Here is a 19,406-nt window from a genome sequence, read left to right as displayed (position 1 = left end):
ATTCATAAATTAAGTGATGACTGCTGTGGAAAGAGACTTTCACATTGAATAGATTAGATAAAATACAAGTCTTTTTTTTTTTTTCCTCATCCTTTCATATGCCATAATTTTAGTAGGATGAAATATATATATAGGTATCAGTAATAATGAGATACATAAATGTATATCTCATTGCACACTGCAACTTTTGTCTGACTGTGCATTTGCAGAAGATTGTTTGATTTTTTACTTTAATTCAGGTTCTCCCTATTCATCACTTTATTCAAACCCACTAAAATGCACACTTTTTGCTTCTTGATAGTGAAAAGGAAAAAAAGTTCAAAGTCAGAAGCCAAGGGCACAGTGACCAAAGTAACAGGGAAAAAAATAACAAAGATCATCGGTTTAGGAAAGAAAAAGCCATCAACAGATGAACAGACCTCATCAGCTGAAGAAGATGTTCCAACATGCGGTAAGAGATTTTCTCTTTGAGTCTCAAATGCACTTTGCAACTAAAACTTTATAAAAATGTAGCCTAGAAATTTTTAATTTTTAACTGCTTTGATCCTTACTCCAATATCAGAAAGATGCACTTGCAGAATAATTAAGAGCCTATAATTTGAGAAAGGACTTAAAGAATTTAAACTATTTTCTAAAATGATAGCACAAGCTAAGAAAGAGTGTCATTTCTGTCTGAAGAGAAGGTGAAGGGGAGGAGAAATGTGGATCAACAACAGAAAGAAACCAGAGCTACGTAAGCATAAAGATAATTTTCAAATAAATGGATATAAAATGAATAAACTTAGGCCGAAAACAGGGAAGAATTCTTGTTGACAGAGACGCTTTTATGATGAATCTTGCTGAGGATATATGGTGATGGCAGTCGTGATAGCAGGGCAGCAGTCTCAGCCAGAATGATCCCATTAGTTCTGGACTCCTGAAGTGATATATCTTGCATAAAACCAAATTCTTGTAGGCTATTTCAACTACTAGTGTTAAACACTCCTTAAGAAGACAGCTGTAGTGCTTGGTAACATCAAGATTTACCAAGAAAATATGGTAACCTTCTTGCTCACATTTTGTATGTTAGCTGTTAATGTTTGCTAACTATTTGGGACTTTGTGTCCTGTGTAGCAGGTATGGTCACAGCTGTGGTGTTTTCAAATAAAGCAGTGTACTTATAGTTCCTGAAATGATACTCCGGTAGTAACAAACACTTCTCTATAAGAACAAGGTTGACCCACCCTTCTGCTAACCCATCCACCATCCAAAAAATGGCAAAGAAATCAAGCTATGAAGCAATTGTCCGGGATTCTGAATAAAGTCACGGATTATTTTTTCCCTTTTAATTGATGGGAATTCCAGAAAGTTGTGATTTGGCAGCAGCTGGCAGTACATGGTTGCCTGAGGCACAGTAGATGCCCGTTTGAGAAGAGCAGATCCGTGGGACACCAACGAGAATTTCACAGATCACAGGTGGCTCTCAAGCCACAGTTAGGGAATCATTCTCATAGGCAAGCTTTGATTAAATAAGTGTGCCTTTACATGTCTGTACATCAGCTAAGTACAGATGTGATTTATCAACGAAAAGAACAGCTGGGAAAAGCTGTCTCCAGCCAGATACATCTTCTGAAGCATCTGGCTTCCATAAAAGCTCAAACTTCCTGGGTCCCATGATCTGTTGATTATTCTGTATTATGTGAGATACTAACCTCAGCTGTACAACCATATTCGTAGTATTTCTGTCATTATCTATGATCTGGGCATAAGTATAGCCATTACTGTGGTCTGCACTTGGCTCTACTCAACACTACTTGCAGATTTTATAGAAAAATATATAAGTGTGTAGGCTTTGGTCATTGCAGGAAGCCTTTGCAGAATAAGTTTCTCAGGATCAGAAAATTGGCTCGGTGCAATGCCCTGGAGGTTGCTGCATAGTTTAGGGCTTTTTCATTGAATGTTCTGCCTCCCAAGAACAAATGGAAAAGCACAGCAGGGCCTTCAGGGGACACACAGTAAGGATGGAAATGGAAACCCACCTGTGTGCTGGGTCTCTTCACAACATCAGCACTTCTCTTTGACCAGCTAGTGTGAGCCATGAAGGCCCCAAGTAGGAAGACACACGACACATGTTGGCATGTCAGCTACTGAACGTCTAAGTGGGAATATTCAGAAGGGAAAGCATTGGATCTTGCTTAATTTGGATAAAGTATGAGGGCCTGGAAGAGCTCCTCTGTAAGAGGTGCAGTGGGAGAAGAAGGAAAAGAAAATATAATCTGAAAGAAAACGGAACTATCCCTCCAAAACAAGCCAGCTGGCTTGCACATGAAGCTTTTCCGTTTCTCAGGGTTATGTTATATGGCACAGCTCTGCAGTTTTTGTTACAGGAGGAGGGAGGAAGGCTGGAGAATTTGATCGCCACAAGGAGCCAAAATCACAGGATTATGCACATCCTCTTCTCTTTTTTTATGGCACCTTCTAGGATGTGCACAATTCTGATCTGCCATATCCTGTTGGATCAAGCTTTGATATTAGAACCATAATGTTGGAAGAGAAACTCAGAAAAAAATAGGTGACAAGTCATAGTTTTAATGAAAAACAAAGAGATAGCTGTCCAACATGATTAAGTGCTTAAATAAAATCAGACATGAGAATGAAGATTAATATTTTATATAAATTCTGGCCTGTGCAAGATATTATGTCATATCCACATACTGAACACATGTACCACTTGCAAAAGGGAACCAAAATTAAGCTTTTTCTTTTTTCCCCTAAACTAAATGAGACAGCAAAATTGTGCATTGTCTTGATTTTAAAGTTAGAATCCAGGATGATAATTGCTGTGGGACAGAGGAAGAAAAATACTGCCCATTTACTGACATTGTTTGCTTAGATACTGTGTTTGTGAACATAAGAAGAGTAGGCTTTTTTTAAAGGACAATCTCTTCATGAAACTTTAATTTGTTTTAGGGTATTGAATTACTGAGAAAAGTAAATTCAAAGCTTTTGTTCTAAAGCTTAGCTGAAGTTCATACATGCTGCGTACTACAAAACAGTATTTGTTTTATTTTCACTGGCATCAATCACTTACTTAATTTCTGCTTTAAAAATGCTCTTGAAAGTTGCAAGTACAAAATGTATTCTTCTTTCTAAATGAAATTAGAATGGGATAATTACCATGGGAAACAGATAGTGCTATTCTGTTCGTCCCAGCAAAGCAGGATGGATTGGCATTGCGTGGGTGAAATTTATTATGTCTTTAAGAAGACAGTTTTGAATGTTAACAGAAACTAGCTCATCACCAAATTGTATACCAACAGCTGCGATTTCCCCCAGAAAATTTTGGTCAGTCACAGTTACTCAAAACCAAATATCTCCTGTTTCGCTTTATTGCAGGATACCTCAACGTGCTCTCAAATAACCGCTGGCGTGAGCGCTGGTGCAGAGTGAAAGACAATAAGCTCATTTTCCACAAGGACAGGACAGATCTGAAGACCCACATAGTTTCCATCCCTCTCCGTGGCTGCGAGGTCATTCCAGGGCTGGACTCCAAGCATCCCATGACCTTCCGACTGCTTCGAAACGGGCAGGAGGTCGCCGTGCTCGAGGTGCAGTGGCTGTTAACACTAGGCCTCCTCTGGACATCTGCTAGCTAACCTACAGGAGCAGTTTCATACATCTTGGCCTTTCAAAAAAGCTTCAGATTACATTATTGCATTTTTGGAGAGGGAGAGGGGAGAGAAGTTTAGACTTGCAGGCAAAGAAAGAGCTGAGATTTAGGGTCAAGTCACCACAGCTCAGAAAGCTTCTTTCGTGAGATGTTTCCACCGTGCCTCTCTATCCTGACCTGCTACCAAAATATCTGGGCTCCTTCTGTAGGCACACTCTCATACCAAGGATAATATATCTACTTTAGCTAAGTACCTTAACAGTAATTAATTAATGGATCGTTGCTGATGAAAACTCTTTGGGCTCTTAATTCTGATTTATGTCTCCTATCTATATGAGTCACTTTTCTTCTAGGATTCCCATTCAGTGTCCGTATTAAGGTAAAAAAAAATGTGCCAGCCAGCTGCTGAAGCTGTTCACACACTGCATGGGTAAAGAGGTGTCCATAAACACACTCTCACTGCTGCTAAGGTCATAACATCATCTGCAATACCTGCACGGTAACCTCACGGCTGGAGGAGGGGGAGCAGAGGACAGTTACAGTCCAATGCAGCCCAGGCAACTAATAACCTAAGCCGGGGAAATACTCAAAAACTTTGATGGGATCCAAGATCAAAGTGCTGATGGCAGCTACTGGCAATAGACAAGCTGGTATATGAAAACAGTCTTTCTTTCTCTGGAAGGCTGCAGTTAGTGGCTCTATCCATATGTAATTATTGCACTTCTGAGCAGGAAATTCAAGGGTGAGATGTAACTGAAAAGTCAAAGTGAAAATAAATACTGGGAAAAAAAATAATATTTGTTTTCAGACTTTGTCAAACTTGGATATCATTTTTTCCCCCCTTTGTTCACTTTATTTGGTAAGCTAAAGTGAGAAGACACTCAAATTCAAGTATAATGAAGCTACAGGAGGCGGCAGCCTTTCATTTTCAGTGGCAGGACGGACACTTTGAACACACTGGGTTTCCAAGCGCAGGTCACGTCAGTCTCTTAGAACAGGGCCTGTTACATGTGAGCCCTTCAGAGAATCTGAAACACTGGCTGGCAATCCAAAGCACTGTGAAGGGTGGTGAAAATTAAAAAAGAAAGAAAATTAAAATTTAGAATCAATTTGAATAGAAACCGCAAGCTTTCCTTTGCTCTCCCCATTTTTTCCATTAATTATTTTGTTACTGTTCAGCTTTGCAATTAGTGAGTTGAGGTAGAATATGAAAGTTCAAAAATCATTTGTAAGAGGAATCCTGTTCACACTTGTGAATTTCCATTAGGAAAGTAAATACCATCAAACAGAAAAATATTGAGACTTTTTTTTAAAATAACTAATATTTCTTCTAGTATTTCATTATTTTCTTTTTTTTAATTTCAACACAGCATTAACGTTTTCTAAGTGTGACATGACTCTAAATTAGCCTGTGTAGTTGTTTTTTCTTTTTTTCTCAAGACTGCCCAGTTAGTAACTGCACATAGTTCCACATAGCTTATTCAGAGCGTTCTCCTTGTAGCAAAGGAAGTTTAATGAAAAGCCTGTTTTTTAGTCAGGAGCGCAGCAGAGGGAAGCCAGGGCTTCTTGTACAATATGGCAGCATTTTCCCAAGTAGAGCGCGCAGTTTTGAAATGACGTTGACGTTCAGTGGCAGATTGAGGACTTAACCCCTGCTCTTCCCCTCTCCTTATAGGCTTCATCGTCTGAAGACATGGGCAGATGGATTGGGATTTTGCTGGCTGAAACTGGGTCTTCCACAGACCCCGGCGCCCTGCACTACGACTACATTGACGTGGAGATGACGGCGAGCGTCATCCAGGCTGCAAAGCAGACCTTCTGGTAGGCGCGTTAACCCAGCCGGGCCCGTCTCAGCTCCCTGGGAATTCACATCCTTATGCAAGCTCTCGTGCCAAGACAGCTTAACAAAATCCCCCCTTTGCCACATAGCCAACACTTGAAGTGTCTCAGCATCTCAGATGTGTTTAAGATTATCTTCTTGGCATCCTGTGAAGTGTGGTAAAAATGCAGATGATGGCCAACTTTATTCCAGTCTTTACTCCTTTCAGTAAGGCTACTTATTCGGTGCAATAATTTTTATTCCTCTATTTTGCCTGAAACCTTAGCACTGTCCCTGGAAAAGACAAATATGCTGACATTTAAATAAATTTCTAGCTACCTAGATTACATTAATTTACCTCCTGGCTGTATTTATATTTATATCTGAACAGAACTCCTGAAAATGTGATGCAAATTTAAGACTTGGATAGTCACATTCTCAGGGTTCCCATTTTAAAATCCTTTTTTGATTAATTAAAAAAATTCATCAAGTTCACACAAATCCAATTTATTTTTGAAATTTAATTTAGGAGGTGGAATCTGGGAGGAGATGTAGGCACAGCATGCAAAGTCAGTCTGAAATATAGATCTGAACAGTGTATCCCTCATCTCAAATGCTATGTCATGGGGCAAGAAAAGCAAAGCATAGTTAGCTTCTACACAGTGATTTTCGTGTTCAAATCAATTTAAGCATTAAATCAGCATTTGGTGGGAAGGGACCCTCATTCTTCCATGGCTGCATTAGATCATTTAACCCGTGAATACTGAGGACATCTGGGATCTCCTGTGGCACCAGGTGGTGTCAGAGGGTCAGAAGCCAGTTGCTTGATGAGACATCTGCAATGAGCCTGGCAATGAGGCTTTCCACACAACTCAGTAATTCATCTGCCTTAATAACACGATGGTGAATCACACCCTACCTGCCTAAACTTAAACAGACTCAAAGCTTTGAGAAGGCAGAAAAGCTTCGGAGTTTTCCAAATGCTCTTCCCTTCGCTCTATTCAGAGAGCTTTAGTGTGGGAGAGTGTGCCACTTCATTCAGGACCTGGGTTTCATGATAGATATCAAAGGGATCAGTGTTGCCATTATCCCAATTTTGTGAAAGCCAAATAATTCTGAGAGAATCAAAATGCATTTCACTTATAGACTCTTGTTACTATTTGTTTTGAAGTTAACAGCAATCAAGAAGTACATCCTGGGTTGACATGTATTTTTGCTTCAGTCAGCATCTAATACAAACCACATTTAAGAAAGAAATAGAATGGAAACCTTTTCCCCCAAATATTGCTTGGCTTTCCTTTTCTGAACAAAAGTGATACTAATTGGAGCCAAGTGAAAAAACATATGCAACTACACCACATATTAGGGAAGAATGTCAAACTTAACTTGCAGAATAGCAAAAGTCCCCATTAGGAGGTTGTTCAAATTCATTGGGTGTCTTTGAAAAGACTGTAAGAGCTTGTCAATAAGCAACTAAAGTAGCTGCCTTGTGATTTTCAGTGACTCAGAAAATTAGGAGAAATGACAGTGATACTGAAGTGTTAATAAATATTATTGGCAGGCCTTTATAGAATGAGTAGCCATATTTTAAATTGACTGCAGTTATCATTAAAGTCTCATTATCATAAAATCACACCAGGTTTATTGATAATTCTTTTACTGTGATTAATGCTTTACCAAATGATTGGCTCTCCATTAATAAGCTTGTTGTTAGTTTCCTTTATGCAAATCACTAGCTATCTAAGGAAGATGGGAGGAAAATGTTTTGTAACTTTATTTTTTCTCTCTGTTTTTGCAGGTTTAGAATATAGCTAGCTAACTTACATGGATGTATCTGCAAACAGGGCTTATGAGGCATAGTGAAATAATGTTCAGTGTTAGCAGATACAGGTTAAATGTTTGCTTCTTTTGGCAGTGGAAATAGTTACAGCAGGTGCATCACATGTCATTAGTGAAGCTCTTCTTTCAGACATTTATCACACATCACACTTGCTAAAGCTATTTAAATAAAAAAACACATGATTACATCTGCAAATATAGTCCTTCACACTAGCCAGAAACCTGTTAGTGTTCTTCACTAGGAGGAGCAGCCCTTTTGTAATGTATCATGAAGTATGAGATATGGTAAAGTTAAAAACATTTTTATCTCTCCTAGACTTTTAGTGGTTTGTTTCCTTGTCTGTTTTAAGATGGTAAAAAAATCTTCAGTCTAATGCTTATTCCAGACCCCTATCCCAGTGCATCCACCTGGGATGTGGCAGCCAAGAAGGGCTCACAGTGACCTGGGCAGGCTCATCCCTCCTGTGAGCCCATGTCCCCCGCGGCTCAGGTGAGCAGCAGATGGATGAGGCCTGGCTCCCTCTGCACAAGAAATTCAATGGGCTCAATATTATCCCAACGCCAAGAGAAAGCTCATGTCGAAACCACAGAATTCTTGACTTCTGGCCAGCGCTACAGACAGCCCGCTCTGCTCTAGGAGGGCTTTATCGTATTTTATGAATGTCAGCACAGAGCCTGAATAGTTCCATTGTCTGGGGTGGAAGTCTTTGTTTTTCCTTTCATGTGTACCTGCATCTATAGGAATTACAGGGATATTGCTGTGTACCTCCCCCTGTTTGAGAGGCTGCTTGAAATGAAAGCTTGCCCTTAGGGTCATTATTGCTATTGGCCTGATTCTGCAGCTGCTTTCTACTTTGCTCCCAACAGAAACCCTCTTGTAGTTGGTGACATTTTGCAGAATTCTGCAGAATTCCAATAAAAGGGCTTGGGTAAATAAATAAACAACAATATATATCCCTGCCAAAGTTTTCAGATGGCTTGGATGCACTCTGCATAACCAGAATGTGCATATAAAGTAATTGCAGGAACACAATGTTTGCATCATTGTTCATACTCCACCCAGCAAAAGGTTCTGTTATGAAAGTGAAAAAATCAGCAGAATTTGGAGCATAAAATATGCAGCAGATTTTAATGGACTTGTTAATTTCGTTTAAGTCCTGCTTTCCTTCAGCCTTTGCGGGATTTGATTACGGCATCTCCAGCTTCCCAAGCGCACATCCCCCCCGGGCATGCATGCACTAAGAAAGACACCTGCCTGGTGCAGAAGACAAGGAAGCTTTTATGGGACACTGCCAGGCTGGCTTGTAACTTAGATCAGCAGGTTCCCCTGTAAATAGTAGTTACAGATGAGTAGTTACAGATGTTGCCAGCCAGGCTTTTTCGCAGTCTTACGCACGCTGTCGGAATACAGTGCAGAAACATGTGTCGTGATAGCACGTGGTGCTGCTAGCAGCAGCGCGCGAGTAGCAAAGGAGGGAGGGAAAAGTATCCTGAGCTTTCCTGCAGAAAGTGAGAAGATCTGTGCTTCCAGGCTACATAATCAGTTACAGGGAGCAAATCACTGAATCATTGTGTGGACTTAGGTTCGAGAGCTGTTTTTTATTATTTTTTATTTTGCTTTATTCAGTTTTATGAACAGGCGAGTCATATCTACAAATCCGTATCGGGGAAGCACTGCCAACGGCTACGCATGTCCAAGTGGAATGGCACTTCATTACGATGATGTTCCCTGCATAAATGGATCGGTAAGAATTTAATTTGCACGGGACAAATGGTTTGCATGTGTTGAATGCATGGCCATCTGAAAATTATATTATCTAAAAAGCACCACTGAGCAGTTTCCAAATGAACTCTTTATTTTTTTGATTGGGAACTGCAAACTTCTCTCACACCTACAGAGTATTAGGGGTGGGGGACATGTTGTGTACATTAACCTGCACAAGAGCCAACATGTGTTTAGAAAGCAGCTGCCTGCTGCTGATTTGTTGCCAAGTCCTTGAATATAATACTGACTTGAGGGGTATTTTTTTAGATCACACCAGACCTGGAAAAGTTAAGGACTCAGTTACCCGAGACACTTGTCCATTGAAAGAAAGACTTTCTGTCCCAGGGCTGTATGGCTTTTGACAGCACGTAGCGCTTTTCCCAAAGGAGGATTGCAGAGGTCATTTCCATCCTCACAATTTGTAGCGCTGATCTTAGACAGATGTATAATAAGCTTTAACACATAATTGATATTAACCCATAGTAGTATGTGGTCCCTAAGAGGATTTGGAAGAGAGCTATGGCTCATGTCAGCTCTCAAATTGGGCTGCTTCCTAAAGGCCCTCACGAAGGCTGAACTCTTGGGGAAATTCACAGAAATTTGAAGTCTTAAGCACACTTCAGGCACAGTCCTCAGCCATGTCATAATAATGTCAAAAAGATGGTAGAAAAGCCTCTCTGGGGAACAACACACAACAGCATGTGTGGTGAGCAGTCTGGGTCTGCAGTACTTGGATGCGCTTATAAGCCTTCATAGGAGAAGTATACTGCCACAGCCAGGATGGATTAAGGAAGGATATTTGGCAGCCAGACTCATGGTTTCTTTTAAGATTAATTGAATGAATCACTGGGGTATTGTTGTTGAGCTTTCCATTTTTCTGAAGAAAAAAAAAAAAAGAGGAAATGGCCTGTAGCTATTTTAGATAGATAGCTCAGAATAATAATTTTCCAGCAAATAAAATGTAATACTAGCATACCAGGAGCTAGAAAGACATATAGCCTGAAGAAAACAAAATCCAAACAAGAAAAAACACCCTTGGCTTTTGCTGTTAGGCTATATTACTTTTAACAAACCGTGTACCAGATGTAATCCTGCAGGTTCATCTGCATAGCCCACGAGAATCCCACTACCAGCTTCGAGAAATGGTGTGACATTTCTTTGTGTGCCCTTTCAGCATTGGAGTTACCAATTGAAAATACAATCTATTAAGTATTAAGGGGGTAGGATAATACCAGCTTGCTCATATAAGAGAAAAGGACAGAGGTTATGAGACACATTATACTGGGCTGCCTTTCCATGCTGTGTCCCCCTGCACTTTTTTTCTTGGTAGCCTAACTCAAGGGTAAGCAATAATGCTATTCTTGATAAACATAAAGGGCTTTTTTGGTCACAGAAGCTTTGCTAATGTTTTAATGTCACTTGGGTTCTGCATGGTGTCCTGTTTACTAACTGCCAAAGTGTGTGTGTTGCAGTGGGAACCAGAAGATGGCTTTCCTACTTCCCGTAGCAGGAATATTGGAGAAGAAATGCTTTATGATAACGCAGGCCTGTACGATAACTTGCCGTCTCCAAAAATCTTTGCACGCTATCCATCATCTGAGAGAAAAGCCGCTAGGTTATCTGCTGACAAACTCTCCTCTAACCATTACAAACACCCTGTCTCCTCCAATCTGTCTTCTGCTCAGTCTGTCACTAATACCTCTGCTGTGGGGAGGGGATCTGTATCGCAGGTATTGTACTGTTTAATACTTAACAAAGCTGCTTATTTTTGGCTGTTATGTGTATTCATTGTTATTTTAAAGACCTTGGACTATTTCAGTTAGTCTTATCGTGTTAGGAATTTGGTCATGAGCCACTGCAAATGGAGCAGTTTTGCTCAGTGTAGCTGCTGATGTGAAAACACTGTCTCCTCTGGGTATGTAAAGACCTTTTCCAAGGACTCATGGTGATTTACGTAGTGTAGAAAATAGCAAAAGAACGCAAAAGAACACATGTGGCTAGTGTTCTGCTTTCTCCTTAGGCATGGGGATGACTTCAGAAGAAAAAAAAAGCATCTCTAGAATGACTAATTGCTCATTATATTTACAGTAGTTACCTATATAATGTATGAATTCATGTAAAGTATATTCTATAATATATAACTGTATATATACCGTATTTAAATAACTGTTTGCTATTTTCTTCCCCCAAATAATTTAAGCACACTGTTTCTCTGCTGGGTTCAGTTTGTAGCAGGGGTGCACTCTAATGGCATATGAAATGAGCAGTTTCTGGCAATCTTGGGAGCTTCTTTGGCCTTTGGGAGTGTATGCCCTTTTTAAGTAAAATATAATAGTAATTATCATTAACTAAAGATTGCGTAAAAGGAAATGGGCATATTAGCCTAATATTTTTTTAAAAAATATGTGCTAACTGTATTATTTTGAGCAAAAATCCCTGTAGCACAGTGATGTAAAAGTCTCACAGCAGGTAGGAAACAGTCCTGGTGGTTGCTGCTCCTGGAGCTCGCAGGACAGCAGCGGCAGAGCTCAGTGATGGGGCTCTGGAGGAAACACTGTCTCCAGCTGAATCAATTAAGTCTATTAAAAGGCTCCTGTAAGCAGGCAGCTTTACATCCTGCTGTCAAGCTTTGCCCTTGATGAAAGGGTGACTGTAATGCCAGTGGTACAGTAATAACCGGATCCTATTTGTACTTTGTTTTCCAACAGGTTAGAGGCAAGAAACCTCCTGCAGCTGCTAATGGGATCACAGGAAAAGGGAGAACTTTAAATAGCCAGCCGAAGAAATCTGAGTCCGTGTCGTGCGTGAAGCGCACAGCATCCAGTAAGTGCAGCCCCTGCAGCGCCCGAAATGCCTCTCCCCAGCAAACAAGGCAAAGGCCACCAAGGCTCCTCTGTGCCTGGAGGCATCACTAGCACTTGGGATGCGGGAGCCCGTGCGAATTGGCAACTCTTTATCACTCCCGGCATTCCCGAGGGTAAAAGGATGTCATTAAATATGAAATATGGCTGAAAAAATACTCATGAGCAAAGCGGGAAAGAATGCAGTAACAACTTCCTTTTGGGACAAAGAGTAACTCTATATTACTCTTGGGACAGAGGGGTGAAAAGCTGGGAAAGACACTTGATGGCCTTTATGTTGCTCATAAGTGGAATTATTCTTATCCCTAATGAGAAAGGTATAACAAAAAAATGAAGACTGCTACTGCTCAAAAGCTTCCTGGAAGAGATGAGATTTCAGCTGGGGCAAATAGAGAAAGAGGATTCTCCTTGGCAGGTGGATTGCCTGTAGGTAATTTGAGCACTTCCTTTCTGAGATAAAGACTCATTAAAGCAACTTTATACTAAGAAAGGAAGATTAGGGGAGAAACTTGTCTCATTGTCTTAGAAAAATCACTTTGGGTAATATTAAAAACAAGCCTAACAACAGGCTTGTTTTGTTTAAAAAGATAAGATGGAAAAGAAATATGATTGTGTTCTTAAAACAAGACAAAGGCTTCTACTAGGGAAAGAATGAGTGTGGCTCTTTTGAGCCCAAGGTATATTTTGAAGAAGTCCTGCACTTAATGGAAACAAGAGAGATTTGGGTTATATATATTTTTCTGATTGTGCAGGTGGATTGGCGCTGGCATAGATAGTTGTGGGAGGTAAAGGCATGTGTTACTAAAGACCATCTAAAACAGGTTTGACAGATATGTGACCAAAGCGATCTGTTGGATGACCTATTTTCTTTGAGTCTGTGACTGGAACACATATTGAAGTGACTGTGATATAAATTGGAACGCAGATATGAAATGTGAGCCATGAAAGTATTTCTGTGGGATATGAAGAAAAAAAAAAAGCTGAAGTACCACAACAGTGGGCATATCATGTTCTCTTACATCAAGCGAGAAAAGATTTGTGCTAGGTACTGAAGCCTTCTCTTGAAGTAGGAATGGAAACGAGGTAAAAAGGGCAAATGGTTTTTCCTCCAACCCCTTCCAATTAAAAATCAAGGGTTCAGAGATAAAGGCCCTGGTTTCCATTCTCTGAATTACAGAGAAAGGCAAGGCCATTTTAAAAACCAATGCACTAAAGGTAGCTGTTATTTCTCATTTTTCCCCCATATAAATCTAGAGGGGAAAAAAAAATCGTTAGTAACTGTACTTCATAACTCAGCAGGAATCACAAAATGTGAGGAAAAAGTGAGTGGAACAGAAAGGCCAAGCTGGTTTCTCAAAACACAAAATGGGCTCTGTGATGTTGAGTTTCGGGGAATTGGTTCAGGCTTCACTGAGAGTAAAAGGGTCCCCTGTCCAGAACTGAGGTAATTTCCTTGGGAAGCGCGCGGGATGAGGTCCATGACGGCAGTGTCATTCGTGCAGATGCCGAGCAGTACAAGTACGGCAAGAACCGCGTGGAGGCCGACGCAAAGCGGCTGCAGGGCAAAGAGGAAGAATTGCTCAAGAGGAAAGAAGCGCTCCGGAATCGGCTGGCCCAGCTCCGAAAGGAAAGGAAGGATCTCCGAGCTGCCATTGAAGTCAATGCTGGTAGGGGTGGCTCTAGGGGCTGACTTGGTCAAGTTACTGGCCCAAATGGGTTTCTGTCCTGGGCTGAAGATGTAGCACTACATGAGTTTGATTTTGAAGTAAAGCTGTAGTCTGTAATGGCTGTATTTGTTTTTTATATACATTTTTATGTTTGTGTGTGTATGTACATATATTTATTTATTCATACATACACACACACACACACACACACAGAGGTTAACTACATTCATTTGTGTCAGCTAGAAATGGCAGTGGTGGGGCCTGAAGCCACTCGTTCTCCAGCAGCCTGTGGGAACAGTTGTTATGACCAGCTAATTATACTTCTATGATATGGACAAACAATGAAACAACTACCAGTTTGAAACCAGCTAAAAACTAAAGAAGGCACCTCAAAGACAGTGTTTGGGTTTTTTTTTCTTGCTAACATTTTCCCTGATAAAAAAGGGTTTTGCAAAGAACGCATTTTTTGTGGTCAGTGATTATTTTTTTTAGAGACCACATTCCTTGTTTTCTTTTTTTTTAAATTAAAAAGTAGGAGTTGTAAGTTTTAATTTAAGCTTCTTGTTGGAATAATAATAACAACATTGCTGTTGGCGACAGGCAGGAAGACTCAAGTGATTCTTGAAGACAAGCTGAAGAAGCTGGAGGAGGAGTGTAAGCAGAAGGAGGCCGAGCGTGTAAACCTGGAGCTGGAGCTGACGGAGGTGAAGGAGAGCCTGAAGAAAGCCTTGGCGGGCGGCATCACCCTGGGCTTGGCCATCGAGCCCAAATCAGGAACATCCAGCCCTCAGGTAGGCACAGCCTTTATACACTGGAATCCGACCGCCTAGGGCTGTGCCAATGGAAACAGTGGGAACTGAGAGTTTTCAGCAGCTTCCTTAAGGCCAGGAAGTAAGAACAGAGCTAAATTCATTTCTGCCTTACTGGCATCCTTCACCTGCACCCTATGTACTTTCTGCAGCAACAGGTTTCGAGTAGACAGGGGAATCATAGGCAGCATGTACATACTTAATCCTCGTATTATGATATTATAGTTGGGTCAATGAGTGATGTTTTGATCCCTCCATTTGACCCCACTGTTGCTTAATCACAGAGAATGAATATTGTCATCCAGAACATGTTCTTTAATTTGTTTACTTCTTTTAACTTATTTTTTATTTTTCCCATTTCTATTTGTTACTTTTTTAATGTTTTTTTTTTTTTTAATCTATGTTTCTAATTCTGGAGAGATGACATTGCCCATGTGACTATTTGGATGATACTCAATGTAGAATTTTTACTCTTTACTAGTCCCCAATTTTCAAGCACCGAACTTTGGAAAACTCCCCCATCTCCAGCTGTGATACTAGCGATACTGAATGCTCGATACCTGTGAACAGTGCAGCAGCTCTGAAGCGACCTCCTTCCTCAAATAATTCTCCTTGTCGAGGTCATGTACTCCGAAAAGCAAAGGTGAGAAGCCTTGCCAATAGTCTTACTTTAAAAAAAAAAACATCTTGATGGTGGCGAGAGAGAGAGAGAGAGATTGCGCCTGCTTAAAATTCTGTGGGTGAAATTCAGCTTTGAGAAAAGCTGGTGACATGTTTAGGTTATTTACATTACTAGATAAATACTGCACCCTCATCCTCCAGTCAGGAATGGTTTGGGAATGATTTGCAGAGGAACTGAAAAATACTTTGGGAGAAGGATTTCCCCCTTTCACTCTTTCTCTATGTTTTTAAAAATTTCATTTGCAAGGTAAGTAAGTAAGTGGCCTGTGCTGCAGTCAGTCCATTTAAAATTGAGAAAGGTGTGCTTAACCCCCTAACGGGTTAAGAGCTTTGGTATAGTAAGTTTTCTGAAAAAAAAAATAAAATTATGTCTAATGAGCTGATGCACAAACAGATTAGCTGTAAGCTACAGTAACTGAAAATGTAGTGTGCAGTTATCTACCCTTAATTTACATTTAAAGTAGAAATTGAAATAATTTAATTTAGCCTGACAAGTACCAGCTGAATTTGTGTTCCTGTAGCACTGTTACAGTTTTTTAATGTTTGTGCCTTCCATTAAATGAGATTTGCATGACAATTCTTGAGAGCTACATTGGTTAGCAACATAAAAAAAATGTTCCTGAGTAGCATGTAGGCAGCATGTAAGCAACGGCGATACAACGTGAGCGTTTTTGGTGTAAAGAATGCCTTAGAGTTGTCGTTCATATGCTCAGCATATGCCATACAGGAAAGGTCTGCTGCGTTGCTTGACTTGGAGGTCATGTTTTGGAGGGCACAGTAAGTTGGTCAGCAGAATCTCAGCAGAATCTCAGATATAAGAAGACACTATTGAGAAAGGCTATGGAGCTACTAGGCACAGTCCTCATCCCAGGAAAAAAAAATAAGGCCATGTATCCTTAACTGCTTTTCCCTAAAACCTCATGCACTAAATGTGAAGTTTTGCTAGCGCCACCCGAGCAGCCGTTCGCCTCGCGCCGGGGCTGCCACGAGGCCCGTGCCGCAGCACGGCTGCATCCCGCGGGGCCGGTGTGCGGCCGCGAGGGGGGATCCGGCAGGATTGCTGCCCTCGGCATCCTGCAGCTCGGAGCGAGCCCAGGCTTCCTGGATGCGGCGAGCAAAGGGAGCAGAACCGGGCTGGGTGCGAGCACAGCACATGGGAGTGAGGCTCCTTCCATGTCCGTGCTAACACTCGTGTCCTCCGCGCCTGGCAAATCTCCCAATGTTAAGAAGGGTTGTGTAACCCTTGAAAATACTGGATTTTTCTTTTTTCTCTTTTTTTTTTTTTTTTTTTTTTTTTTTTTTGCTCTCTCCAGTGTTCATTGCTAGCCATTGGGATGGTGAGTATGTAGGGCAACCACTGTACACACACGCATATTCAGATTGTTGACTTTTCTGGTTTTAACTTAAATATTGTTTAATACTTTTTGAAAGTAGTATTGCTTATTTTTAAGTAGCCAGAAATAATTTTTAATTGCGATTTTTTTTTTTTCCTATCTCTAGTTGGCTGGAAATGGGAACTGTATTAAACTATGCAAAATAACAATTAGCATTGACATTGCTAGTTAAGTAAGTAAAATACTGGCAGTACCCTTGCTATTTAAGAAAAAAATATTTTAAGAAACAATTATTCAAGCATGCTTTGTGTTTAAAATCAGTTCCTAAACGCAAATTGTTCTGGAGCAATCTGTGCCATTTCCTGCACTGAATGTCAGCAGCTTCCATGTTGCTTTATGCCTATGCCCAGGGTCTGGAAAAGAAAACAAGCTCTTCCAGTTTTCCAACTCCCAGTCAATGTTGACTTAAACATTCCCTTCATGGGCTTGAACTACCTGGAGAAATAAAAACAAAGGATCCCTTCCTCCCACACCTGCCAAAGGAACTACTGCTTTCAAGGCTGACAACACTTGAAGAAACAGTGTTCCCAGCTGCTTAGCCAATGACTCCTTTTAGAGCTTGGGCAGCTTATATATGGAGAGTATAGATTTAATGTATTCTTTTTAAAGTTATCTAGCCAAATAATTACCAGTAAAGTGTTTCAAAATCAGGTTTATCATAATTTGAGATGTAAAACTGAATACTATGCCTGAATTATATTTTACTTTTAATTTTTAATTAAACTTTTAAATTTAAAAGTACAATTAATAATAAAAAGAGTATTTACCTGCTTGAAAGCCAGATTTTTTTTTCCTTCTAGCCCCAAAGCCCCCAGCTGTGACCTTCCCTGTTGCTTTACCCTGGTGGAGAAGCAGTCACGGTCATGCAGCTGCTTAGCCAAACTGATGCCGTTACTGCCTGCAGCAGCAGCAGCCCCGCGCTTGGCTACGCAGCAGTTCTCAGCTAGAGCTCTGGCACATTGTGGGATCAGTGTTAAAGCCAGGAATCCGCACTGGGAGCCAAGCAGCCGGCCGCCTGCAGAGCCTCCGTGCTGAGGAAGTGGGAAAGGTGTCCGGAGCCCCGGATGCCGCCACGGAGCGGCCGGCGATTGCTCCGCAGGGATGGCCCCAGGCTGGGGGCTCGGTGCTCCCTATGACATCCTACAGGGGCTGCGCCTGTGGATAGGCTCTATAGCTGCTGCTTCTGCCAAGAGGGGAAACTGAGGCCTGGAAAAGTAAAAAGTGACATCTCCAAGCGACCCAGCTCAGCTCTGGTGATGTGTATGGGAAAAAAGTGCATAGTTAAGAAGCCGAGACGGGAAGCTGTGGCTCTGCAGGGACGGCACCAGGACCACTTGTTAGCATTCCCCAACTAATCTGTGGGCTGGATCCAGTAAAGTCAATGGAAAAACTGTTCCTGACCTCAGCTGCCTTTGGCTGCGCGGAGGTGATGACATCAGTGAAATACCCTGATTTCTTTAACGTTTTTCGTATTTTTTTTTTCTCCACTTTCAGGAATGGGAGATGAAAAATGGAACATAAGTAAATGTAGCAAAACCACTCACTTTCCATAAAGGCCTTACCTGTTATGGACCAAGACACAGGCTGCAAAAGACTCAGCTGCAAAGTGGTATCGAGTGATACGACGTAAGAGGTTTTATAATTCTGTTAAGTTAATGGTAGCTTGGCCCTCATTTGTCTGTATTCCCTCTACTGTATTGCTGTGTAACTATGTGTGCCCCCTTTTATTACCTGTAACTCCTTGTTTCCAACTTCATTTGTACAGAAAATGAAAACCAAAAGCCAAAACAGTGATAGTAAGTAAAAAGGAGCATATAGTTGCTACTGAAAGTTTACTTTGCAGAAAAGAGTTTAGACCAACAATGTTAATGGTGCTGCATCAGATGGCCTGAACAGCCCTGCAGACTGGTGCGTTACTGAAGACCAATGTGAAATCCTTCAGAATTGACGTGCTCCTAAGGTGATGCCAACTTTCGGGATGCTGCCAGAGCAGTGCCTGAGAGAAGATTTGCTCGTTTGCAGTCATTTTGCTGTTAGCTGTTCACAGGGCAAAAGTAAAGCGAGGAAATGTCTTCACAGAAATGGCATGAGCTGCTTGAGCTGAGGAGCCTCGACTCTTTGGTGCCACCATCCTCTGTGGTGATTAGAGACCATGGAGTGACACAACTCAGCGGTGAAGCATTTTTTTGATACTTTTTAGACAGATGCTTTTGTCATTGTGACATAAAAAGCTGCCATACTTTTAAAAATGCATCGTAATACATCCTCTTCTATACTATTTTGAAGCACCATTTTCAAAGATCATGTTGTTTTAAAAGGATTTGTTCCTGTTTCTTTAAAAGCAAGATATTATTTCATTTCTGTACTTTTCAAAAAAAAAAAATCCTCAACAGATAATGGCAACTGAAAGTAGTTTATGCAGTCATTTCAGTTTTTATAATGCAGTATTGTTGAACTTGAGTTACGGAACACTGCTGTACTTGGTTTCCTTCGCCTTTTCTGACCTCGGCTATTATTTTGTGAGGAAGTCAGACTCTCCAGGCTTTTTTATAAATGCTTTTACAAACAATTGGGGATTTTTTTCAGACAGGACTCTATTTCTGTTTACTAGGAAACTGTGCCTTGCTTTTTAGCCTGCAAAATTACAGAAAACTGTTTGTCTCTATCCATGTCATTCCTGAGGCTACGTGCAGTAAATTGCCAAAGTCCTTCAAAAATCTCAAGATTAACTTAAAAATCAGGAGAGAGAAGAAATAATGAGTTGGATTGGTTTAATGTGTCCTCTGTGGGGTTTTTTAATCCTTCAGAGAGTCTTCAATCACATTCTTAAGATTTTTCTCCTCAATCATAAGGACTCGAAAATGACTTTAATTAAAAAAGCATGAAATACTACTTATAGTTTGAGATTATCACAAGACATTA

At 40.8% G+C, this 19,406-nt stretch overlaps 1 protein-coding gene across 2 annotated transcripts in view; it reads left to right on the top strand.

Moving 5' to 3' along the window:
• AFAP1 (actin filament associated protein 1) overlaps positions 1-18,422 on the top strand; it is a 96,519-nt gene extending 78,097 nt beyond the window's left edge. Inside the window, exons 9-18 of one of the 2 annotated variants that reach the window (XM_088540002.1) lie at positions 302-451; positions 3,376-3,587; positions 5,325-5,470; positions 8,935-9,052; positions 10,545-10,802; positions 11,781-11,895; positions 13,436-13,600; positions 14,201-14,391; positions 14,891-15,052; positions 17,979-18,422. In XM_088540002.1, the coding sequence (XP_088396128.1) occupies positions 302-451; positions 3,376-3,587; positions 5,325-5,470; positions 8,935-9,052; positions 10,545-10,802; positions 11,781-11,895; positions 13,436-13,600; positions 14,201-14,391; positions 14,891-15,052; positions 17,979-18,005 (1,544 nt within the window). In that variant the 3' untranslated portion in view covers positions 18,006-18,422. The remainder of the gene's footprint in view (positions 1-301; positions 452-3,375; positions 3,588-5,324; positions 5,471-8,934; positions 9,053-10,544; positions 10,803-11,780; positions 11,896-13,435; positions 13,601-14,200; positions 14,392-14,890; positions 15,053-17,978) is intronic. The other variant, XM_088540003.1, reaches the window with a different exon arrangement.
• Positions 18,423-19,406: the final 984 nt, after the last annotated feature.

This window comes from Tinamus guttatus, unplaced genomic scaffold (genome assembly GCF_059628265.1).
Source record: "Tinamus guttatus ecotype Peru unplaced genomic scaffold, ASM5962826v1 Tinamus_guttatus_pri_ptg000052l, whole genome shotgun sequence".
In the NCBI taxonomy this organism is placed as follows: Eukaryota; Metazoa; Chordata; class Aves; order Tinamiformes; family Tinamidae; genus Tinamus; species Tinamus guttatus.
The sequence above is the reverse complement of the archived record's forward strand: the minus strand, read 5'-3'. Positions and strand labels throughout refer to the sequence as shown.